Below are 25,523 nucleotides of genomic sequence, written 5' to 3'. Positions count from 1 at the left end.
TGAGAAAGACAGCAGGAACACACACATTAGTATCCTGCTCTCCCACAAACAGCTCCTTGGACCTGTGACAGAGCAGTTCACAAATAGTTCTTGGGTCCTCATTAAAACCACAACCCAAGTTAGGATATATACATTTCATAAGACAGAGTAAAGCTGATTTTTCACAACCTTACCAAGATCTCCTTTTCTAGCACAGTTCTCACTAATGATATGAAGTAAAATTCAGTGATGGCCACAAATTCATATTTCTTAAAAGTACTAGCACTGAAAGCTCCAGATAAATTTCACAGCACAACAAGCAGTTCCGGGTAGGAGTGCTACAGAAATCCAGACCCCTCTTACGTTGTCAGGGAAGCTTCAGTGCCAACCCAGGGGTTTCCTCATACAACTTACCCTCCTTTTTTTAGCACAAGCAAGAAAGCATTAAAGGATGTGAACTCATTCCCAACACAGCTGTTGGGAAACAACGACAGTGATAACCAGCATTACTGGTCTGTCAAGCAGACAAGCGGCTGCAAAAAACACAGTCAGAGCACATAATGGTAAAAGGTGAGGTGTTCAGAATTCTGTTCATTTTGGGGTACATAGGTTAAATGATTGTGAAATTGCACACAATACCATGGGGTCTGCACTGCAGTTTCCATCCTACTCATATCAAAAAGGCCACGCTGCCGTGCTACCAGAAATCCTCTGTTTGAGACAGCACTCCTAACAGGGAATTCTGATCTAGACACAGCAAGCAGGGGTTGGAAAACACCAGAGAACTTTTCATCAAGCTTCCTAAGCACTCCCCACAGCCACCTCCTCAGAACCAGAACATTCTCTTCAAAAACCCACAAACAAACAAACAACCTCCCACAAAACAACAATAAAAACAAACCAATGTGAAAAACAGAAAGGCAAGCCAGGAAGTGAATACCATGTACCTTAATCTCATTGATGATCTGGGAGGGAAATGGAGCACAGTGCTGACAGCCTGGAGGACAGTCCCTTCTCAACTCAAGAGCATCCTCGCCTGCCAAGGGAAATCCTGGGACTTTCAGCATTCTGTTCAAGGTTGTCTTCACTTCCCTTTTGATGAGTGCTACAGAGAACAAAGAACAAATCCTGTCTGCTTCAGTTTTTGTCTCCACTGAAGCAGAGAATCATTTCCAAACACTCTAAGCCTCTCATTCCAAGGTCCACAGTGAATAAGGAGAAAAGACAGTTTACATTTTCAGCCTCCTCTCTCTGACCTCCTACTCTATTTAATGTGGAGAGGGTGTACTAATCCACAGCTGTAGAAGACAGCCACGCATCACTGCCAGGTACAACTGGCAACTCATCTCACTTCCCATAAAAATATTTCCATGGGTTTAACAAACACAGTAGCTAAGCAAGAAGGCAATGCCAAAGTAGAAAGCTGATTCAGTGTGATCATACCAGTTCAACCACCGTGCCCATAAAAACCATATGTCTTCTACCAAAATACATTTTGATCAGCATCCAAAACACTAAACTCCTGTGGCTGCAAATGGTACTTGGACATTCCTCCCCAGGCTTTTGGCACAACCTCTTGAAAAAATGGGTTTTCAGAGACTCTGAAGAGTTCCCAGGGCAGTATTACAGAATTAAAGGACATTTGCCTTCAGCCTGCAGAAAACACACCCAGTCCAAGAAGTGTTTGTTTTACAGATTTCAGAAGCACTCCCTACATGTGAACCATAAGATGATTTGAGAGAGCAGCTGTCTGTATACACTGGAAGTGCATTTCCACAGCATTTACTCTCACCATCCTACAAGATTCCATAACTAAAAATCACTACCATGGGCCAAGCTCAAAAGATCCCCAAAGAAGTTCTTAGAGCTAGAAATAATTTCTATTCTTCCTAAACAAGGAGGAACAGAGCAATCGGATACTTTCCACTAAAAGAAAAACGAGTAGGACCAAGTATTTTATAATACTGTCTGTCCCTTGATCTCAGAAAAAGAGAGTACAATGCACAGGTTAGAAGCTCCAGTTCAAGGTAAAAAGACTCACCTGCAATGTTGGCAGAGAGCCAGCCACAGGCTCTCTCGGTAGCCAGCTCCACCGCAATGTTTTCTGCACTACTTAAAACCTTTACAGGGACAATAACAAATCATAGGAGATTTATCATCAGCCACAGCACTGCAGTCAGTGAAAATTCAGAAGGAAGTCTAGAGGAAAAACCTTAATTTTGGCATGCAACAATTAAACTGAACACCACCACCTCTCTGGAAACAGCTGGTTTGAGCAATACAACTGACCCATCTTGATCTTCCAAAAACCTCATCACCTCTTGTGGAAGTTGATGCTAAAACAAATGCATTATCATTGCAAGATAAATGCAATTTCTCTAACATTCTAGCCTCATTAGTCAGCTATGAGCTGGAGCATCACTTTACCCAGAATATGCAAGGCAGCTCAGTAGAAGTGACTCTTCTTAGCTATCTCTCAGTCCTCCCAGGAGGGCACCAATAGATTTTCTTTACCTGAGCTATTAAGGGATAAGTGAAGCAGCAATGGAAAAATGGTAATGATCCAGACTTAAAGTCAAGGCTTTTAATAAGTTTTAGGGAAAATACATACTGCTGCAGATGTCTCTTCTGGCAACAACACTCTTACTGCCTCAGGACCTTTTTTTTTGCAAAATCTACAAAAGGAAGAAAGTGTGCCACGGGATTAGTCTAGGTTCTTGGACAACACTCAGAGGTTCATTATGTAGCAATGCAATAAATCAGACTAAAAGAACAAGACAAGGAAAGGGTAATTACAAGCAACTAAGCTGCAATATCAATTTCCCAAAGAGGGGAAATACAATAGCTGCGGTGGATGTCTGTTTGGAGCAGAGGGACACACAGCACCTTTATTCCTTCCTACAAATGCAGTATTAACTGGCTGGAGCACAGCAAACACTCACCATAAGAAGAGCAGAGGGCATGGTTTATAATTACCAAAACCTGAGCATGACAGGCCAAGCTAAATTAGGCTTATAGATTCTGCAGTAAGAAGAGATAGGAAGGCACACATTTAAATAACTTTTCCTCCTTACTCTCTGCCTTTGATGAGTGCCTGGGCCCCTTCCTCATACAGATGAGTGCACACCTCTTCAAGCAGTTTGTCATGATTAACATCCTCCTCCTTCACTTTATCTTGCAACATGGCTTCAGCCCTTTGAACTAGCTCTGCTACCAGTGTTGCCCTGCAACAAAACAAAGAACAATCAGGCAGATTGAAATCAATGCAAGAAACAGTGCACACTAAGTGTACCCAGCTCTCCCCCCAGTTTAGGGGGATACCCATCTCAAATGCAATAAGTCACTCTGCTAAAAACAATCAATTGTGCTGTATCATCTCCTTGTTCTGTGTGTATGGAAGACACCAGCAATGAAGACATCAAAACAGTACTAAGATTCAAGAGTCAAAAGCCTTAAGGTTTTACTAAAATCTTTCTTGGTTACAGGTCTCCTTTCTGGCAGCAATACCCTTGTATGCTCAACTGCTCAGAAGTTGAAAGATGTCAGCAGCAGCCCACTACAACCTCCATTCCTTGGGGCTGACAACACTGAATGCCTTCAGCAAGGGACAACAGAACAGTGCAAACTGAGTGAGCTCATGAGCTGGAGGGCAGGGCTGCCACACAGGAGGGCTGTGACAAGAGGGAGAAGTGGGCTGACTGAGCATCTGTACAGGCTGGGGTCTACTGGCTACAGAGCAGCTCTGCAGAAAGGACCTGGGGTTCCCAGAACAAGGGAAGGGAGTTAGGAGTGTCCAAAGAAAGCCAACCTTATACTGGGCTGACAATAGCAATAGTGCCAGCAAGTCAAGGGAAGTTACTGCTTCCCTCATCACTGTGAGGCTCTATCTGGAGTAGTGTGTCCAGCTTTGGGATCTCAGGACAAGAAAGCCATTGACAAATTGAGTAACTGCAGGAGAAAAGAAAAAAATTATTAAAATAGCTGGGATGCTGGAGCACACATCTACAAGGAGGAGTCAGTTTCACCTAGCCTGGAGACGAGAAAAACCTGAAGGGAGAAAGAAATTTACAGAGAAGACAGAACAAGACTTCCAGGAAGAGCACTGCTAAAGATTGACAGGAATATCCACAAGCTGGAACAATGGATAGATATTCTGACAGGATACAAGGAAACATTTTTCACAAAGCCTGGGAAAATTAAGCATTGGAACATGGTAGAAAGAGGTGGATGAATCCTCCTCCTTAAGAGATGGAAACTTTTCCAACAGGAAAAGGTGCCAATAAACCTAAACTCACTTGAAAGCTGGGCCTGCTTTGGGCAGGAGTTTGGATCAAGTGACCTCCAGAGGTCATTTCTGAGATGAGATGAGATTTTCCTATCATTAGCAAGAATGCTCTGAACAGGCTAAAAAGTCTCAATTCTGCACTGCATTCACATACAAAGTGTCCCAAAGATGTTTCCTTCCCTCCTCTCTACATTCCTTCACAAATTCCCCCAGATGTTGCTGGTCAGTCCTACACAGCACACCCCCAGGGAAACTTCTTTCCCCCATACACACAAGTTAAAAGGATCAACTCTTTGTCTAATTATAAAGTTATTTCTTAAGTCACAGAACAGGTGAGCAGCACTTACTTGATGTGCTTCACACAGTTGGATCCCACCCTCTCTGCCACAAATTCCACTGTCCTCCGTAGGGAAGGAGGCTGGTTGTGGAAGAAGGCCTGCTCCAATTCTACCTGTTCAAGAGAAAGCACTACAATTGATTAGAGCACTCCACCCAGATCCTCCTCTCCCCAGTACAGCAATGGACAGAACTACCTTCTGGAGATCTACTAAAAGACAGTTTGCATCCACTAGAACTTTCTGCTACTGTAGCACTCATCATCCCAGTTTTACTCCCTATTCCCTTCTAATCACTTAAATTATTATCAGGGTTTCTGAAGCTACAAAAGACCTGTAAAGGGGAATGGGAGAATTCTGACAGTGTCTACTAGCAATGAGTCACCACACAGGGCTTGCTTTGGGAAGAAATTAATTACAGGCTGGTAATCCTGTATGCTCCTACACACATCCTTCTTTCAGTGGAAAGCATGGCTACAGTCTAACCAAAACAAAGTATGAGAAACATACCAACATTTTATGTTAAAGAAGAGGGAAACAGCTAAATAAGATTAGTTGTTCCAACTGCAAGAATGTTTACTGAGGTTATCTGGATTTCAGCACCCACACCATATCCCAGCCACATGGCTGTAACAGAAAAACAGGGGCTAAAGCTACCTGACAATGCTCCCCTGCTGTCCAGGTCCATTCTTTCCCTGGCATTAAGAGACCACTGTATAGCTCTGCACTCACACAGCAAACTTCTCCTGCCCCTTTCCCCCTTGTGACTCCCGAATTTCATTACCTGCAGCTTCCGCTGCGTGACAGAAGCCTTGGGCGCTAAGGACTCTGCAGCTGTGGGAGTGATTTTCCTCATAAAACCACCATTCTTCCCTCCACTACCAGCCACAAAAGAGGCAAGTAGTTTACGCAGTTCACCTGTACAGGAAAACATGCAAAAGCAATCATCAACCCCATCAGCAAAAGGAGAAAAACTAATACCAAAACTCAAGAAAGAGACTTTCACTTTTCCAGTCCTGTGCCCAGAGCAGATTCTCTCAGCTTCTACAAAAGCAGAAGCTTCAGTGAAGCAGAGGGGGCATCCCACACATATAACTGGCAGGGCACAGCAAGGCTCTGAAGAGGAAGCTTTTGAAAAGCCCCCTGGCAGATGCGACCTGTTCAGAAGGATGAGGAGCAGTTATTTTTGTGCATTCCTTTTTGGCGTGGCAAGCAAGAACTGTAAAGTCTACAAGGACAACAACGGGAGCAGTTACACAAAATTCTAAGAGTCAGGAGCAAATCCTGGGGGAAAACCTGGACAACTTATTCACTCCTAGGAGCTTTTGTGACACAGGTTTAACATACAGTTTGTGATATAGGTTTAACATACAGTTTTCCTACTAAGTCTCAGGAAGAAGAACATCATCTCCCCACCTGGAACTCTATTGCCCACAGAGAGGAATTTTACCATTGGCACACAGATCCCATGAAAAAGTTATCTCAAACAACAACCTGACAAAACATCAGGGCACAAAAGGATTCTTCCCCTCTGCCTGGCAGCAGAAATCTGCTCAAGGATCAAGACATTCCCTGCAGCACAAGCACCTCTTCCTATAGCTAGGATAGAAAAGCTGTGTTGTTATAATGCTTCCATACAGCTTGTGAAGGGTGGCTTCCCCTGTTCCTCTGGATTCAAGCTCTGTGAATCAACTATCCTGACTAGGTAACCTCCCTCCCCCAGCTTCACCAGATACTATCCACAGCTGCAGGAGCTTCTGCAACACAGCTTCTCATCAAGGTTCTTCCATACACAACTGAGACCTCAAGTTGTAAAGAGGAGTAAGAAAGGTGATCCAAGGACTCACAGTACCAAACAACAAGTATAAACAACAGACTAAATAAAAGTAAATACATACTAATATATTTTTTATATGTAGTAAAAGTAGGTAAAATACTCACCAAGATAGGGACAGCAAGTATAAAGTAATTGCTGATCCACCAACGGTACAAAGTCCTGGTGAGAAAATGAAGGAAATGCTGAAAGGATACAGCACAAAATAAACAGCCTTTGAGTCAGAAATCCCATACATGCAGTCACAGGCAGGTTTCAGGGCTACCTTCCCATGAAAACAACAGCTGGATTCCAAATACACAGTGAAATTATGAACTTTGCAGCCCAAGTGTTCAGTCCCTGCAACACAGGATGAGCTGCTCTTCATTTTTTAGTGTAGCTCAGCCTTTGCCCCTGATCACTGTCAAAGCCCAGCTGAAAGATGCATTAAAGAAGAGAACCAGGACTGTTGCCACAGCTTCTACTCCTAACAGAGAAACCTTTCCATGGAGGAAAATAAATGAGGCACATCTGCTATGCATTACACCTCCACAGGTGCCTTCATCCAGACTCCCTGGAGCACCATGCCATGGAGAAATGCCACATCAGTATTAACCCAGCATGTGCAGGGCCACGGGAGGAACGGGAATTTCAGATCCCATCCACCAAGAAAATGCATCTTAGCGTCCATATCACTTTTCCATGGAATACTATATATCCCCTTGCATGTCTAGGAATTATCTGAAACACCACACATGCCATACCCTCACCTCCTTTCCTGCTTGCTCATACCATTTTCAGTTCAGTCCCCCTTTATCATGACACTGGAAAACAGGTGATCTCACAAACGGCAACCTTGCTCTTACAGTTCCATCTCTCTATTTCTGTTCACCATTACTTTTGCTTATTTCTGGGAAGAGCTACAGCTTTGCCAGCTCACCTTGCAGAAAAACAGCATCTGATCCTCCAGCATAACTTGGCACCTGTTCTGCAAATTATTGCATCAGGTGAGATGGCTCCTTCCTGACAGAAAACCCAGAGCTGCAACACACAGAGTTCACAACCCATAACACAGATGCAATTGAGGCACTTGGACAAACTGGGAATCACATCCATTGGCCTCCATATGCTCACTGCAGCTGCCCTGAAGCCAAGCTCCTGATCAAATCTTACAGCTCCTGAGGAAGTGGTAGTCCATCTTCCCTGGTGCTGCTGCACCAACTCACCAGAGCCTGAGCAGATGTCACAGTATCCATCACAAATCTCTCCTGCCTGTCGTCAGCAGTAAAAAACAACTCTTCAGGGACTGATGGAACCTGAAACAGAAAACCCAGCAGCTGCAACTCAAAATGCAGCCAGCAACTTCCACCATTTCTGATAACAGGACAATAAAATCTCACCACCCTGCCACCCACAAAAGATGACCCCTAGCACTAAGGATCCTCTTGGCCCGAGGAGAACTTTCCATAAAATTAAAGAGTTATTTTAATCACAGTAACAAAAGGCACCTTTCTTATCCTCCCCATACAGCATCTTCCACATTTCTCACAGGTTCCTGCTAAGTAATTACCTTGCTTCCAACTGGGGGCACAAAAGAATTTTAAAAGTTCATCATACACCATCCCTCTATCCAATAAATTCCTCAGTAATTCAAGGCTGACAGCTAGCACACCATCTTTGTGACAAGAGCTTCATGTCTAACAGGAATCAGCTGTCAATTTTCTTGCAAGGTTGCAGATTAGTAAATACAGAATGTATTTCAGATGCAATTACAATTCCTATTGGGAAAAAAAATGTTGCTTCACACAATTCCACTAAAGGAAAATAATTCTCCACTAAAATACCGTTATTCTTTAAACCCCACACCAGTGTAAAAAACCCATGATAAAACAACAAACTAGTGTATTGAATTGTTTTAATTAATTTCTCTACTATTTTGTATTGAGTTCTGTGCCCTGCTTTTTCTTCAGAGAAGAGTTACATGCACCGAGGAGACTCTACCTGAAAAAGCCAACCCAGAACTGCAAGGATCAGCAGCTTGTTCAGGAAACTCATCTCCTTGTCTTCAGAAAGGACCATTAACCTGCCAGGCAGCAGAAGCAGCAAGACAGAGTGTCAGTTTTCAGCAGCTCAATTTTCATTAAGGAAAACATTCCCAAACCATTCACTTCCCAATTACACTATCTATATACCATGAACACATTCCTTGCATGTCTGCCTAAAGAGAGGGCAAGCTCTACTTTTTTTGTATGTACCTGCATAACATCCTGTCTTATGTTTACTCTAGACAATCCATTCTCTAGCATGTGCTTCAAATTTTCCTCATGTCCATAAGGAAGAAAACTAGAAAATTATTTAGGCATTGGAAACCTTGTAGGTTTAAGGTCAAAATTCCAGCTGTAGCTTGAAGGTCAATCACAGCTGCAGAGGTAAAATGATCAAGTGGGATTTAAAGATTTTGTTTACTTAATAATAAAAAACACATATTTTTGAATCAAGTATTAATCCCCAAGTTTAGGCTGTCTTCTCTTTGCAGCTTTATGTAAGATAAAAAGCATGCATGATTTGCACCAAAAAAAAAATATATATATATATATATCAAACATTCACTGAAACATTCTTTAGAGAAGTATTTTCCCAGGCTCTTACCTGTATACCTGCAGCAAGAGACCAAACACTTTCCTGTAATAATCAAGGAAAGGAGCAACATGATCCACAAGGGAAAGGTACTCCACAATCCAAGGAATAGTGAGGATAGAACGTTGATCCCGAATAGATTGTCTCAGAAGCTTTAATATATCCAGTACAGGCAGGGTCTTAAAGGACAAGAAAAGTTAAACCAGCAGCTTGAAGTTATCTTTTGCTACTTATAGAAAAACTTCTGTCTTTATCTTGACCTTTCTAGGATTTCATCTTCTGTACTGGTGACTTCTGGCTAAAGACAACATTTCTTTGCACATGACCAGAGGTAAAAACCAAACTATGACTGCAACCAAATGTCCCACTGGAACTTTCAAAAGAAAGGCTAAAAGCCAGACTATGTACAAAGTGGAGTCAAGATCTGTTGCTTCCATTCGGTGACACACTGCTGGGAGTTGGGTGCAAAACTAACACAGCCAGTCCTGGTAGCTGGATTTGACACTAGAAATACAAGTTGTCTTAGCTAGGAGAAAGTTTTGGTATGACAGACAGACCCAGATTAGCAGAAATAACAGAAGACTGAGTACCTTACCACTGGTGCATTGCTCCCTCTTTTCGAGGTTACCCAAATTCCTCTTTCCTTTGTTCCCAACCCCAGAATATGCAGCAGGGACACAGGACCACACAACACGCTCCCAGGAACCACTGGCTCACTCTGAGAGTGCATGACTACCCACAGTGCCCCTTGGGCTAGCAGAAGTGCCTGTCCAGCCAAAGGCAGTGCCCTTTCTTACTTGGTTTCTCAGTGCCAGGGCGGAATCCTGCAGGTCTCTGGTCGGCTGCTCTGCAGTGCGATAGGGCAGGAAAACCAGGAAGCCCAGGAACTTGGCGAGGAGTCGGAGACTCAACAGGGCCACGGTGAAACGCTTCTTTTCATCCTAAAACGAAGCAAAGTGAGCTGAAGCAATGCTAGCCTACACTGGCCAAGCAAATGTCTACACTAAACTTCCACTCCCTTCGTGTAAAAGGGCCACGTGGCTCCATCACTGCTTTTAATAGAGGTAAGTTTCCAAAATACGTATTTATCAAGTATTTCAAATTGCTTCTGTCTCCATTGCTGCACCTCTTCACAAGGAGGAATTATTCAAGAGCTTTCTAAAACAAGCAGCTGCCCAGTCATATCTTTGCACAAAGAACTTTGGAGTCAATGAGAGGCAGAGCTGATCTCACATTGCCTCCTTTATAGCACTACTATTCTGCAAGTCTCCATCAACCTTTGGCTGCTACTTTGCTAAAAGACTATAAGCTGTGACACCTCTGATATGCAGACTTGAGTGAAGAAACACCTGTGCACCTATTAAGAGGTATACACAAATTCAATGTAACTAAAATCTTTCTATGCAGAAAAGTAAAAAGGAACTTATTGCAATGGGGTGCCACAACTGGACGTGGTTATTTCATTGATCTAACACAGGTTATAATGACCTAAAGAGGAGGCTTTCACTTTCACAATTATTCTGCATTCATGACAATTCTATGAAGCACTCTGAAGCATGCAAGTAAGTGGCAAGGAGTTCAGACAAATAAGCAAATTGCAGAGTTATGACAAAACCAAATTAAGAAGCTCTTAACCTGTAAAAACCATGGTGGAAGCTCCAAGCAACTCACAATCAAGCCAGTAATTATTTGACTACTGGAACAGCTCAGAGAAATTCCTGACAGATGTGTTTGCACAAAGCAAGCCTACCTGCTCCTCCATATCTGCTTCCCCATCACTGTGCTCGTGCTCCACCAGAGTAAGACCATTCAGTTCAAGGATCTTCAGGCACAGACTATCCATCAGGTGCTGATTGAACTGGTAACTTCAGCAAAAGATGATGATGAGTCAGACTGAGCTGAAAACAGCAGTAAAGCCTCAACTAACACACTGCAGAATTTTGAGCTTGTCTTGTGAGTTGTAACAAGCATCAGCAGACATACAACATAACACAATGACAGACAAGGAAGCAAGAAAGAAGACGTAGGACTGGCTGACCACCTTCATTTCCACTCTTCTTTTGTACTTTTTCAGAGATGCTGTGTAACAAGTCTCAGCATGAGGATAATAAAATCAATCTGCCAAAGGAGGAATATATAAAATGACTGAATTTAAGATTAAAATCTCACATAAATTACAATTCCCCCATGCTGTAAATTGTGAAAAACTTGTTAAACAAAACCATGAACCTGGCTTCATCCTGCACACCTTGGCTTCATGAACTATCACACAAGAAGCATTTGTCCAGTCCAGTGTCCTTGCTAGATAGCACTGGGTGCCTTGGCACTGGAAAATGCTGACAACTCCAAAAGAATATTATGGGTTTATAGAAGAAAAATCATCACCATATAATCTAATCCCAAACTTTCTGGATCACTCCCTACTGCAAGAGAAATATGCTGGTGCTTCCACTGCCCACACATTTCAGAGGGAGCAGCAAGCCCAGGCCACTCACCTTCCAGCACTGAGGATGAAGTCCCTGAAGAATTGTTGGCACCCTGGGAATGAAGGGGGTGGACAAGGCCCTCTGATGCTCTGAGGAACAACAAATCTTTCCTGCAGCCTCTTCAGACGGCTCAGATTATCAGAGCCCAGCATATTAAGGACATCCTGGTCTGGGGTGTCTCCCCAGCTTGCACCACCACCAACAGGACCTTTGCACATCTTTAGGAGACAGAAAGAGTAGCCAGGTAGAATATTTGTAACAAGGCATCATTTCACTCTATCTCTCACCCAGCATATCATCCCTTCCTCACAAGACTGGTTTTGGAGTAATCCGTGCATGGTCTTTCCTGGTGCCCAGGAAGATGCAGAACAACTCTTCCCCATGCCAAAACATGCTACCCACCTTGGCCATACACAGCCTAGAGGTCTTGTGAGATGGAATTCCAATCCCACACATCTAACTTGGGCATATCTAGCAGGCTACATGTGGATATGTGGAAAGAATGCCTATCACTCTCACAATCTTCATGAACCCCTCAAGAGGATCTGTAACTCAGTCTCTAAGGCCCACGATGCTGCACTACATATTCACAGAGCAGCTTTTCCTGAACTTCCACAGAGTTAAATAAAATTTAAAAATTAATGTCCCGCTGCCTCAAACACACAGATACAACTCAAAACTCAAAGAATTACAGAATTGTTAAGAAGGGGCCTCTTGGATCATCTAATCCAACCCTCTTGTTCAGTCAGGCTCAGCCTCCTGACCTGCCAGTGAACACTTCTGAGAAAAATCTCGCTCCCTCTTCTCCCTCCCCTCCCAGCAGGTATTTATAACAGCACTAAGACAACCTGGAGCCTTCTCTTCTCCATGCTGAACACTCCCAGATCTCAGCATTTGTTCTCATACAAAAAATGCTTGGTGCCTGAATCATTTACAAAGCTCTGAGCTGGACTTGCTCTAGTAAGTCTGTATCTTTCTTTCCTTGTGCTGGTGAGCCCAAGACTGGACACAGCACTCCAGACATAACCTAGCAAATACTCAGCAACAGGAAAAGTTGACTGCATATCCCTACATCTAAGTCATGATAGTTTTAATGAGAGAGATCAAAATAAAAAGAAGCAACATTTAAGAATGTCTATCAAGTGAGCAAGTACTAGGTCCATTTATTCCAAACAGAGCATCCTCACCTCCCCAAGGGAACACCTTGCTACATTTCTCTACCTTTAAATTACCAGGCCTTGACACAAGTCCTCAGTCTGGGTTCATTTCTGCAAGAGTATCATAATACACACAAGATTCTGCAAATCACTTCCCAGACAGATACATTGGATCCATTGAAGACACCAGTTTAGATCTTTGGCTACCCTTGTGAAATCCTGCAGTCTTCATTAAGAAGGCACAGATACAAAGGAAAAACACTATGACTAATTAAACCCTATTGATGCAACAAAGTTAATCTTACCTCTTTCCCACAGTTTCCATGAACACACCCATACAATCAGACGGGTCATTGATGCAAACTTAGACTCAACACTAGAGGAATTTACAACATTCCAACAGCTTGCAACTGCCTGGCAATGTGTGTGAGCTAACACTCAAGGTGAGGTTCTCTGGCTGTTTTGCTCTCCAAAAGGAGCCCACCAATAAGCCACACATCTACAGAGAATACAGTGAATCTTCTTCTTCATTTATCTACTTACAATGAAGTCAGATGATGCTTAAAATTGGCCAACCCGCCCCCCCCGCCCCCAAATTAAGCAATACTGTACCAAAACCAGCCTGTTGAGTGTTACACAGAAGAACCAAAGATTTTTTGCACTCATGCTGCTAACAAACATAACTGGGAACCTCTGCACTTGACAAATGCCAAAATACATCCCTAAAACTTTCAGAAACTATAACTGTACTAAAATTAGAAGGTCGAAGTAAATAGCCATGAAGAATGAATGCCTAATTCCTGATTTAAAGAGACTTCATTGGTAATTTATCACTGATTATTTCTGAAGAAGGAAAGAAATTCCCATCCTGAAAACTTGTCTCTCCCCAAAAAAGTTTCAATAGGAAAATCTCAAAGAAGCTTACAAGACCTGGCTTGTTTCCTCAGGCCAAGGAAGGATGAAATCCACTTTGATGTATACAGTCATTAAACAACCCAAGTCGTTTACCTGGATAAGCTGTTTCTGAAAGAGCCTGGCAAAATGGCTGTGGTTGCAGGTTGCAGATAGGTGAGCCATCATGGCCCTGTGAAGGAAAACATGATCAAATTCTCAATGGAACTTTGTGGTACAAAAAAAAGTGTTCTAACCTCAAACTATACCAAAAGCATAAAAAACCTACTTTTAAGAAAGCAATCACTAAAGACCATTGAAAAAAAGCAATGTTTTTTAACCCAGTTTCCATGGAACTGAGTCCCACCTGCTGCTGACATGGAAACAAAAATTCGCCCTGAGCAGCTTCAGAGCAAACACAGCTCTAGAGATAAAAAGAATCTCTTCCTTTTCTTCAATAATGTTGTTATTTAGAAAAAAGCATAAACTCATTCAGCTCCCACTCTTCCCTGCCCAGAACAGCGAGTTGAAAGTTCACATATGGAAGTAAGGAAACAGCAATAATGCTACTTCTGATGCTCCAAAATGTCTCAGTTTAAGCCTCAGCCTTGTTTTGCTCTTGTGGTGAAATGCCACCTACATACATGTTACTTAAGTAGGCTGGTGGTTGAGACTAACACAGAAACCCACAAGACAACTGCTTTCAATGCTATAATAGTTTCTTTATACACACTGCATTTTGATAGAGCAATAAATGAATACAACAGTCTGCTTTCCACAGAAAGAGACACAGTTGTCTTGTTTTCAGAGCCAGTACAGTAGACCCCCTGAAATAATTAGAAGAGTGAACAGCTTCTGAACATATAACAGACTTCTCCTCACTTAAGAGGAGCCTGACATGGAAAACATGACAGGCACACACAAGTGTTTATAACTATGTTCAGGCAACAATACACTGGTTTTGAGAGTAGCTCTTCCTGTGATTATGAAAGGGAAAGATCAACATCAGGACTGATCAAATTAGGCCCCTGCCACTTATGGCTTGTTTCTTTAAGGTAAAGGTTGATGCTTTTAAATTCAGAAGCAAACATACACGACAGCCTCTTCCAAGCAGCACACAGCACCCTGCAGAGTAGTGCAGAAGACCAGGCAGGATATGGAACTAAGGATGCCAAGTGCAGCATGATTCACCAGCAACTCAGCTGCAATAAAGAGCTAGCTGAAGTTGCTTAAGACTCCTACCTGATCTTGTTGCCCAGAACCCTTTCAAAGTCCCAGCCAGTCTTCTCATTGTTATCCTCCCATTCACGCAGAAGTTCATAAAATATATCCCTGCAAATCAAGATATTTAAGGGAATGAATTCCCACTCCTCAAAATTTGAAGCAACAACAGAGCATTAATTGTTCCAAAGCTTCCCAGCAAGAATCTACCTCAGATTAAGTATCTCCAGCCTCCAAGCATTCAGATACCTTTGAAAAACTCATAAATGTTAGCAGTACTTCAGTGAGTTTCCATTTTCCATGTCTTTGACAGCAAGTGCTTAAGCTTGTTATGCCCAATCTATGATGGAATGACCAAAAGAGCCATTACCAGACAGACATAGTGAAGACTGAGAGGCAGCAAAGAATAAGCCACATGAAGTAATACCTATGAGAAAAAGAAAAGGACCAAGACAACTTGTCATTCTGCCCTCACCCTGTCGCTGCAAGCACGGAGGGAGGCAGCAGGAAGAATAAAAGCATACCAGATATATATGCAGAAGCAATCCAGTAGGGTGACACACTGTACTGGCATTATCAGAAGTGTCAATAACTCCTGAAGAATTAGGCTGTTCTTCTCTAAAGACATTAACCATTTAGTTCCTGCAGTCAATATGGACAAAGACTTTTTTTCATTTAATTAGAGAAAAAAATTCAAGATTTTTTCTACAACACGTAGCATACATGAGACATTCTTAATATCTTTTAGTCACAATCATGCAAAGGTTATACCTTTGAGCATCCAGGAACAGTAGAAGAAACTTACCTTTGTTTCTTAAATATGTGAAATGCTCTGTCACTGGGAAAGTTAGAGCGATTATCAGTTTCTGGCTGAAAAGAAACAGACTGTACAGAGCATGGCAGCAGGAGAGACACCTGTTAAAAATATAAAGGCAGCCATTAAGCTAATGGAAGTCTTGAAACAATCTGAGACCAAGAAAAAAGCAGGGAAGAGGCACGGTTAGGAAACAAGTATCACTAGCTGAATTGTTCAGACACGTTACTTCCCAATTGCTGACTACTAGCAAACACCAAGTTTTACAATCGACATTGGGCTACAGAGGCAGAATCACTCAACATTAAGAGAGAAAGTATCTGGTCCCCTTAAATCTCTGCTGACCAGATTGCAACCAGTATTGATACAGTGTGGAAAGACACAAACAGTTGAACTATACCTTCAATATAGGGCTTGAGAAAATTCAGGATCCTGGCTGTCAATTTCTGTTACCTTACTCTTTCTCCTTACTGTTCTTCAAGTAACAAGACCTTTATTTATAACTTTAACAACTTTAACGTTCAGCTACTGATGAGTCCCAGTCTCAGCACACCATCTTTTCTTTGCCAAGAGTAATTTCCATTTTAAAAAGATGGATGAAACGAGATACAAAACACATTTCTACCATCCAATTCCTACCAACCAAACTGGTTCTCTAACCCAGTTGATCACACAAGGGAACCATTTTTCCCAGTCTGGATTGTCTCCTGTGAAATGTTGTTCATCTAGAAAGAGTCCATATCTATGAAAGAAACCCAAATCTTTGAAACTACCTTCTGATATTGCACCTAACTAATCATTCTCCTGGGATCCATGTTTATTAGGTGAGAATTTCAAAAGCAAAACTTGACCCTATCAAAGTTTCTGGCTGAGGCCAGGGCTTGGAGCACAACCTAAGGCTAGCCAGCAGTGATTCACAGCTAACAATCACTGGACCCAGCAACTCACTCACCCAGTGACAAGAAAAAAAAAGTAGCTTTTAGAGAGTTTCTAAAGACAGCACAAAAACATTAATTAGAAGGAATGAGATTTAACATCAAAGCCATTGCAAAAAAAGGAACAATGACACAAAGGCTTGAAGCAATGTCACTTAGGGTCTGCTAATTTTTACCTTAGCTGTGCTGCTTTCATAAGCCTGCTTGAGCCTCTTGTGCAAGGTGGGAGAAAACAATGCAATCCGCTCATTTTCGGCCAAAAGCTTCAGCATCCCCTTTTCTAAATGGGAAATAATTCTGCCAAGATAATGGGGATAAAGCTCAGAGAGACAGACAGACATAAACAACACATGAGCAGCTCTAAAGAAATGCTTATGTTTACATTTTAGGATGCTGCCAAGAGTTCTAAAGGACATGTACCAGCAGGAAATCCTACTGGTATCTGTATTTGTTATCATTCTCATCTCACGACTTCTCCCATTCCTGCACAATTACAACAAAGTTCAGGGGACACATCAGTGCAAGGAAACCCACAGACATGCAAATCCAGGTCAAGTTGTATGTTTTGAAGAAAAATTAACAACTCTGTGCCTGTAACTGGTGAAGTTCTACAACCCAAGCACACTTGCTTAATCCCACACACAACTGCAGACACAAGCAGATGAAAAAATAATTCAACTCACTCATATTGATAATCCAAGACTCGAACAGCAAAGTAAACACAGTTGTGCACACTTTCAAAATGCTGTCTTCCTGACACATCTAAGAGGAAAAAAGAAACATGAGACAGCAGTACCTTTCACCATTTAAAAACTAAAGGACCAACATTTAGCTTTTAAGGAAAGTAGGAACTGACATAAACAAAAATAATCTTCCAGACTCCTATTCCATTTTCAGAAGTTCCCATTCCCTATCCTTCCTATACTAAAGGTAATTGAATTGTTTAATGCTGTATGGGAAAGAAAAGACTCTTTCTCAATGTTCTGAACAACAGTAAGCAGATACAGGACAAGAAAAGTAGAACAACTACAATCAATCATAAAATGGTGTTCCCATAGCTGAAGAGTTCATGTTCCCAATCTCAGCCCTAAGAATCAAAGAGTAGCAAAACAAAGGTCAGTCAAATTGAGGCATGTGGGGTGGAGGAGGCTGTGGTGGGTCTCATCCTAAAGCCACTCTTTTGGTTGTACTATCCATTTCAAAGCAATCATTGCATCAAGCTTAAGGCTGAATTTGCCAAAAACCAAATGCAACAATAGAGCTGGATCCTGTGCACTCAGATCCAAACCTGAAGCTTAATAAACACATAGCAGGTCAACAGCACATTTGAGTTGCAGGATGGGTGGAGAAACAACTCGAGCACATCTGTCCTTCCCTCTAAAAGTCAGTGATAGGAAGTAGCTACAGCAATTCTCACACAATAGCAGACAACTAGATGTAAACAGTAACTAGCAACCCCACTCTATCATGCTGTGGAAGCACTTCCCATACATGCATGGCTTTTGTCAGCATCTCAGATGAGACCCACAGTGGTAATAAGGCATTTTTATGTAATTTAAGAATAACTGTCCAAGCTACTCTACAACACTTTCTCACTCTATGGAAGCAAGATTCTTCCTCTTCATTACTACTGCTTACCTCTACTTCTTTCACTGATTTCAGGGTCACTATCCCCATCTTCTGCAGTAGAAGTGCCTTTAGATGTCAACAGTTGCAGAACGAAAAACAGTTCCAGAAAAATATTTGGTACCAGGTTTTCTGGGAGAGAGTAATTGAGATGTTAAAGGTGGAGTACTCGATACTTTTCTGCTTTAATACACAAAGGTAAAAACATAGATTCCTTTCCTCTGGTAGTCAGCAAGAATTGTCTCCCCACAGCATGATACTGTGATACAGTGTAGATCAGCATGAGAAAGATGTGCTAGGGAACAGTCTGGTTTCAGATGGGACATACAACTGCAGCTCAGAGTACTGCATCAGGCTCACCTCCTTCCCTACACTTTTGCCAAGGATTCATTTATTTAAATAACTGTATTGTCTTACTTTCTTTTTCCAGATGTCATTTGTTTGTGCACTATAACTATCCCACAGCTTCCACTTCCCATCTATCTCCCTCTCACAACACACAGGCAAGTTCAAAGCTCAAAGAAAGGTCAGTCTCACATCTTCTGTGCCCTCACCTGCTATACACGATGAATAGAGCTGTGCCAGACACTCCAACTGTTTCTTGCAGGAAACCTTAGCAGGATTTGCACAGGTCACCAAATGGCTTTCAGCAGGAAGGCTGGCACTGCGAGTGTAGCTAGGTTTAGTTGGAGTACAAGGATCAAAAGATACCCCTGCAGGAGAAGACGCCTGGTGCAGCAATTTGCATCTGAAATTCAAGAGCAGCAACATAACCATGTGACTGAGGATGATCTAGAGCAGCCATGCAGCCAGAAGGGGTCTTTCTCTTCCAGTGTAGCATGAAGGAAATCCTGCAATAACTAAACCATGTCATTTACACTGTCTAAAGCAGCTTTTAGCATGACAGTAACTTAAGTCATCTTTATCTAACAGAGAACAGATCTTGGGGTTAGCAAGCAAAAGACTAAAGAATCCCATTCAAATTCCAACTCTGTTAAAATAGTGTAGCACTTTGACCAAATTAACCAACTAACATATATTATTGTTTCTCTTATCTGAACTGGTACTTGCTAAGAACAGGGAATCTGTTAGAGACCAGGTCCTAAAAATCTTCTTTTCATGTAGTTTCTGGCAGCTAGACATTTTAAAACATCTATGAAAATAAGGCTCACATCCATCCCTTTGGTAGAGATGTAAAGTAAGGACACTCTGAGAAGACCCAACACCACTAAAGTGGAAAGGCAATGCAACAGCTGATGGAATCTTGGACAGGCAAGTTAAACAATAGAAGGAACAAACTACTTTGACCGCTGGATTCTAAATCAACAATGATCACTCAGTTAAATACATAGACATTGTACAAAACTGTATCTAGAGAGGTCATCCAAAATGCAACACCAGAGTGGCATACATAACACACACGAGACCCAGGACACAAGCCAGTAACAGCAATATCAAATGATTGTCAAAGATTCCAATGGAACATCTACACTTGGAACATCACACTACCTCTTGCCACACTCTATCAAAAGGAAAGATTTAAGCCACTTTAAGGGCTCTGGGAAGTCAGAAAAATTTTTACCTGCAGCAAAGAACCTTTCCTATTGGCCTATTTCTAGCAGAACTGCTTTGATGAAGAACAACTGGTCCCAAAATGGAAGTAGAAAGATTACCAGCAGCTTCCTTGCAATGAACATAATCACCCAACTGAAGAAAATTATTGAGTAATAGACAGAACTGAAGAAAATGATTCATTAAGTACTTTGTGATCTCATCCAAGGGATGAGCCCTATCAAGTACTTTGTGACCTTACCCATGGCAAGTTTCCAATAATGCAGTTAGACTGCGCTTCACTTCTGCCCCAGTGTCCTCTACCTGAGGATGAAATTCACCTTTTGCCCTTGCTCAAAGTGATCCAGCTGGCTGAAGACTGCCTTACTTCTGTACTTCACCACAACTGAGGACACAGCAGCAACTCCCAGCTTTGAAGTGTGATGGGTTAAATGAGAATATCACTGCATGGGCAAGATCCAACCAACCACCTACTGCTATTTCACTGACTTCAGCTGATACACATTACTGGGACATTTCAGGTAGAATTCAGACTGGAATAGGTGCTAGACTTAAGTGCAGAGTGGCAGGTTTGAATCCTGAGCATTTCTGCTGCAGGTTCAGTACAAGCAGTAATCCATTAGACTCTACTGGATATGCTCCAGCCAGTTCTGGTCCCACTGAAGTGAACTGCAAAACTTAGCAGGAAAAGAATTACACCCATGTGTCCTGAGGAGTTTCCCCTACAAAGAACAGCAACAGTTCTCTCAGCAATTATAAACAAAAGTGCAAACTACTGCACTTTGGTTTTTTTCAAAGTATCAATCTTCAGAGACTACCAGTGATACTATTTTACAAGCAATGAAAGTCACACTAACCAAACAGCAGAGACAAAATTAGAAGATTCACTTCATCTGACAGCAATTTTCAACAGATAACTGCAGCAGTAATCTTTAAAACAGAATCCCAAGTGCCCATATTCTGTTTTCTCTGATTGCAAGCTTCTGTTAGTTTACCTTGCAAGACCATTAACACTTTCCACACATTTGCATCACTAACTCATTTTCTCCAAACCAGTGTGTTTTGGTGCAATCTTCAAACACAGTCTATTTACACCCAATTGCTTTGCCCATGCAATCTAAGGAAAGATGCACAGGAGATAGCCACATATTAATTTCCATAAAGAGGAAATCTCATCAAAGTAGAGAGAACTGACTATACTTTTGAAGTGAGGGTCATTGTTCCAGAGTCAGCACACCTCTAAAATAGCAAACATGAGCTAGGTGCATTAATATCCTAGTCTGATACCACAGACACACTTGGCTTTAGGCAAATTATAGTTTAAGGTCACCAATATCTGGTTTGGATATTCTTCCATCATTTTCACTTTGTCCTGGCCATGCCCCCTCCTAGCTACTGAGAAATTAACCCCGTCCTGGCTGGAACCAGGACACAAGGGCATTAAGAATCTGCCCCCTGCTCAGACTGTACCGTTCTTTCTTCAGCATCTCCCTCTCCTCTTGAAGGCTGTTGCTCATCACAGATGAGAGGTTTCCTTCCTGGACAGCAGCAAAGGCCTCCAGGCTCGAGGCTGGAGAGCGGCTGACTGGAGTAGAAGTGAAACAGGTCTTTGGTTTCGAGAGGGGCCGCTCAGCACTCACAGGAGTCGGGTTGATTCGCCTCGATGGTTTGCTCTTGCTGAAAAGAAGAGAACCAATTCCACTAAAATCAAGCTCAACAACAACAAAAATTTTCGGTCTCAAGACAGATGTGCAATCAACTCTTCCAGAGGAATCTAATGCTAAAACAAAATGGATGTTGAGCTGGGATATTGAATTTCTAAACTGTACCTGTAGCTATCCATTTTATTCTATCGTTGAAAAAAAAAATTCACAGAGCTATAGGCTGCTACAAAGAACCTGCTGAACCTGCAGCAAAATTAATTATCAAATAGCAAGCCATCTAACAGGTGCCACACAATCCTTCCAAATGTTTCTAATTTGCAGGACAGGATATGCCCCATTTTAGTAAGAAACTGCTGGTGAATTAATTTCTAACATGATCAGGAGAAAAAAAAAAAAACAACAAACCAAAATCAATCAAGTTGCCATTGTCTACCAGTGAGAGTCCAGGCTCCCAAGTTACATCAGGGCGTTTAAGTTCAGGGAAACTCATCCTTCCTGCAAAAAATACTTGGATTTGTCCTGCAGGAATAGGCTTGGTTATGTAGCAAAACAAACCACTAAAAAAAAAGGAAATGGATACAGAAACATAAAGCACCACAGAAATGCTGGTTGCTACATATTAACTGCTAAGGTGTTCTCAAAATAGCTGTAACATTGATTTCCAAAGGCTTGTGATCTCTTTCCTCCTTCTCTTTCCTAGCTGAGCATTAATGCAATTGAGGAAGAGAGACTTGCTGGCTGTGCTGGAAACACGCCTTATCTCCCTTGGCCAAAGCAGCATCTAGAGCATGGCCCAGACCCTGCATTTGGATTTGCTGTACAGACTCACTCACTTTATAACTTTTAGCTGGAATTTTGCATGTCCAACTAGAAAGTCCCACTTTCAGAGACCAGTGACTGATATACAGAGCAAAGAGGCTGACACAAAGGCTTTCTATTTGGTAATGAGGATTTCAAAGAATGCAAAGACAAAGATTAAAGGACTGAGGCAACCACAACACAAACAGCTGTCCCAAAGCTTAGCCGAAGTCACCAAGGAGACCGGGGCTTGCTGCAGACCAAGAACACAGCCTGCTATTTTGTCCACAATTACACAGCACAAATGAAGCTGCATGCTAGCATCTGCTACCAGAAGCCACAGAAGATCAATCCAAAAGCTTTGTTGCTAGCATCAGTAACGCTGAAGAGCCTTCCAGGATAGCTCTTCCTGACTGATATTCTGTTAAATGAGAAACGTGAAGAGCCAAGATAACACTGACTCGTTAGAACACACAAGGACAAAGATGTGCTCAGCTTTGAACCAGCTGGGCTGTGCACTGGCAAGCTGCAGGCAGCATCAAAAGCGAGAGGCACAAGAGGTGTCTTGGGTGAGTCCACGGAGAGGAAACCTGACTCCCTGTCAAGGCAATATTCCCCTCCCTACACGGCCACCAGAACAAAGCAGTTGTGACCCCGTTTTCCAGAAGAAGGTATTGCGTATTACAGCCTCTTCTGCATCTGGACACCCACAACAGCTGGTCAAGGGGATGTAACCTGCAGCACGATCCCAGTGACACAACGAGGCAGACTTGCTCTTACTTTGTCCAGCCAGAGGCAGCACCCATGGGTGGAAACTCCTCCAAGTTGTTAAGGTTTAGCTGGCTGGGCGGGGATCTGGCAGAAACAAGAGGCACTTCACTCCGCTTCCTTCTCCCTCCACTCCACGATCCACCGTCACTCTTTCCATCCTCCTCTTCAGCCAGGGAACGCCCCAGATCCCGAGCTACCTGCCGGCCAGAGGCCCCAGCCGAGCTGCCGCCTTTCCTGCGGCCCCGCCTGACGGGCAGGGCCTCGGGCGTGGCGGTCAGGAAGCTCCCCAGGCTGGCCTTGTGAGAGGAACGCTTCTCGCCGTGGGGCAGCACAGGGCTGTGCCCAAAGCTCGGGCTGCTGCTGGAGACCGCGCTGGGGAACTCGCCGTAAGGGCTGGACAGGTTCGACCCAGAGAAGGAAGAGGAACCACTGGATGCTGCAGTGGGAGAAAAGCTGGTATCTGTGGTGCAGGTGGTCACTGAAGTCCTCTGAGAAAAGAGCTGCACTCGGCTGCTGGTTGCATGGCCTGCCCTCCTTTCTGATCCTGTCCTTTGGCTCCCATGAGCCTTGGAATTAGGAGTTTTAGCAGGAGTAGAGGGTCCATTAGTCAGGATCTGGCTGGTCTGCTCCCTTAAAAAATTCAGCAGAAAAGGCACAAAATCTTTCTGAAGCAAGCTAAGAGATACCAGCTTGTCATGGATGTGGTTCTCCTACAAGAGAAGCAGACAAAAAATTAATATAAAGATGCTACCTGATTCTTTCTGTCCAAGTACCCGGACACATTTAAGTAGTAACTATGGGATTTCAATACACAATAAAAACCAACATGGCTTATCAAAGTACATAACTGAAATTGAATAGTGCTGGTCACAGACCTGAAAATCAGCCTACACACAAGCCACTTCAGCACAAGTTTTAAGATGGAGTCATTCACTTTGGTTTCTGATTGAAAAATAGTGGAACTGTTTCGTGGAAACATCAGTAACACTCTCGGCAGTCCTCCAGGGAGGACTTGGAGCAACTGACGCCCCTAAGTTCAACATTTTGAAAACATCAATACTGAAAGCATCTAATTCTAACAGAAAAATGTACACTCTGCAAGGTCTCTGTGCCCTGTTTTTCTGTGAATGCTGCCTGCTCCCACAGAGGGGTGCTATAACAACAACCGCTGAGGCGCCTGGAGTCCTGCAGCACCAAATACAACACCAAAGCTGCGCTTCCCTCTCAATTAAATAATTTTGCTCGAGACCCCACAGAGGTCTAAACAGAGACTGTGCAACTTTAAGTTATATGAAGTTTATACTTGAGAAACTTTAACAAAAACCTCACCACTGACTCAAGAGATTTGAAATCTAGACAGGTGGCATTGATCTTACAAGGGGAAATCTAGACAAAAACAACTTCACACTACATGTGCAGTTTGAAGCTTTGTACCCTGGGTAAAAATTCTTTTGTTCCTAACACTCCATCAGGCTTCTGATTCCTCTCAATGGGATTCAGCAACATTTGCAAGAACAGAAGAAGGTCTCAAAACTTTTTCCTTACTAATACTGAAAGCATCGCATACATACTCCAGTAAAGTTGTATTCACAACCCTAACTAGATGAAAAGTCAAGAAAGCAAACACTGTTTCTGAAGGTGGTTTCTGCATGAAAGAAAAAAGTGAAAGCAAAATTAACATGCCTGTACACCGGACTCACACAATCTTCAACACCTATACTAAAATTCATATTTGAAAGCGTGAGGCCAATTCAGCTCCTTGGAGAAGTGTGAAATTCTGACACAGCTCAGAATACAACCCCCACGAGGCGTCAGAAGGCCATCTCCAGCCCAAAACTGCCGTGAGAGCTAGAGCAAGACATGGCCTAGCATTTCCTTCCCTGGCGCACAAAGATGATTACGGTCTACACTATACACTACGGCTGGGTAGTTTCTCCAACTTTTCAGAGCACAACCTATTTTCACTCATCTTTCTCTGTCCAAGTTAACTGAGGTTTGGCTCCTCCACAACTGGATAACAGCAGCCTGTCAACACCTGCCAGCTGCAAACCTCCCACTTGCTTTCTCATGCTGAAGTAACTGCACTGCTCCCAACAGCAAAAGGCAGCAAGAAATTTCCTTGCAAGGGCAAACTTTTTGACCTCCCCACCCCTCACCCACACAGTTGCTAGTTGAGCTGCCAGGATCTCAAACTTCATAATGTCCACAGCACTGCTTCTGCAAGTCACAGTTGAAGAAACACCACACAACATAAAAGTGCTGGTCCATTCTTCCCACCCGTTTAGGATGACAGCAATACCCAACTAACTTATGGGGGTAACATCAGTGAGTTTTGATTTCAATATTAAGTAGCACTATGCAAGGGGCTCAGGTAGAATATGTTTTAAATACCAATTGCTTCTCTGTGTTATTCTCTATATGAAACATAAGCGCTCCTAGTCTATCTACAGTTACAAATGTTTTTATTTCCACAAGAACCCAAATCATTCGTTACAAAACTCGGCCATCAAGCGCCCTCTCCCAGCCCGCAAAGATCCTC

At 42.7% G+C, this 25,523-nt stretch overlaps 1 protein-coding gene across 2 annotated transcripts in view; it reads right to left on the bottom strand.

Moving 5' to 3' along the window:
* Positions 1 to 25,523, bottom strand: part of CDAN1 (codanin 1) — a 31,533-nt gene that overhangs the window by 5,128 nt on the left and 882 nt on the right. For both annotated transcript variants that reach the window (XM_084207142.1, XM_084207143.1), the window contains exons 2-23: positions 22,994 to 23,694; positions 21,222 to 21,428; positions 18,734 to 18,927; positions 18,192 to 18,311; positions 17,237 to 17,315; positions 16,730 to 16,850; positions 15,610 to 15,719; positions 14,826 to 14,915; positions 13,701 to 13,776; positions 11,545 to 11,753; positions 10,800 to 10,914; positions 9,847 to 9,990; positions 9,062 to 9,228; positions 8,414 to 8,495; positions 7,639 to 7,728; positions 6,541 to 6,595; positions 5,384 to 5,517; positions 4,612 to 4,715; positions 3,054 to 3,203; positions 2,591 to 2,654; positions 2,021 to 2,099; positions 927 to 1,084 (exon numbers count right to left, since the gene is read on the bottom strand). In XM_084207142.1, coding sequence (XP_084063268.1) covers positions 927 to 1,084; positions 2,021 to 2,099; positions 2,591 to 2,654; positions 3,054 to 3,203; positions 4,612 to 4,715; positions 5,384 to 5,517; positions 6,541 to 6,595; positions 7,639 to 7,728; positions 8,414 to 8,495; positions 9,062 to 9,228; positions 9,847 to 9,990; positions 10,800 to 10,914; positions 11,545 to 11,753; positions 13,701 to 13,776; positions 14,826 to 14,915; positions 15,610 to 15,719; positions 16,730 to 16,850; positions 17,237 to 17,315; positions 18,192 to 18,311; positions 18,734 to 18,927; positions 21,222 to 21,428; positions 22,994 to 23,694 — 3,249 coding nt within the window. The remainder of the gene's footprint in view (positions 1 to 926; positions 1,085 to 2,020; positions 2,100 to 2,590; positions 2,655 to 3,053; positions 3,204 to 4,611; positions 4,716 to 5,383; positions 5,518 to 6,540; positions 6,596 to 7,638; positions 7,729 to 8,413; positions 8,496 to 9,061; positions 9,229 to 9,846; positions 9,991 to 10,799; positions 10,915 to 11,544; positions 11,754 to 13,700; positions 13,777 to 14,825; positions 14,916 to 15,609; positions 15,720 to 16,729; positions 16,851 to 17,236; positions 17,316 to 18,191; positions 18,312 to 18,733; positions 18,928 to 21,221; positions 21,429 to 22,993; positions 23,695 to 25,523) is intronic.

This window comes from Fringilla coelebs, assembly GCF_963513975.1.
Source record: "Fringilla coelebs genome assembly, chromosome: 6".
Taxonomy (NCBI): domain Eukaryota; kingdom Metazoa; phylum Chordata; class Aves; order Passeriformes; family Fringillidae; genus Fringilla; species Fringilla coelebs.
The sequence above is the reverse complement of the archived record's forward strand: the minus strand, read 5'-3'. Positions and strand labels throughout refer to the sequence as shown.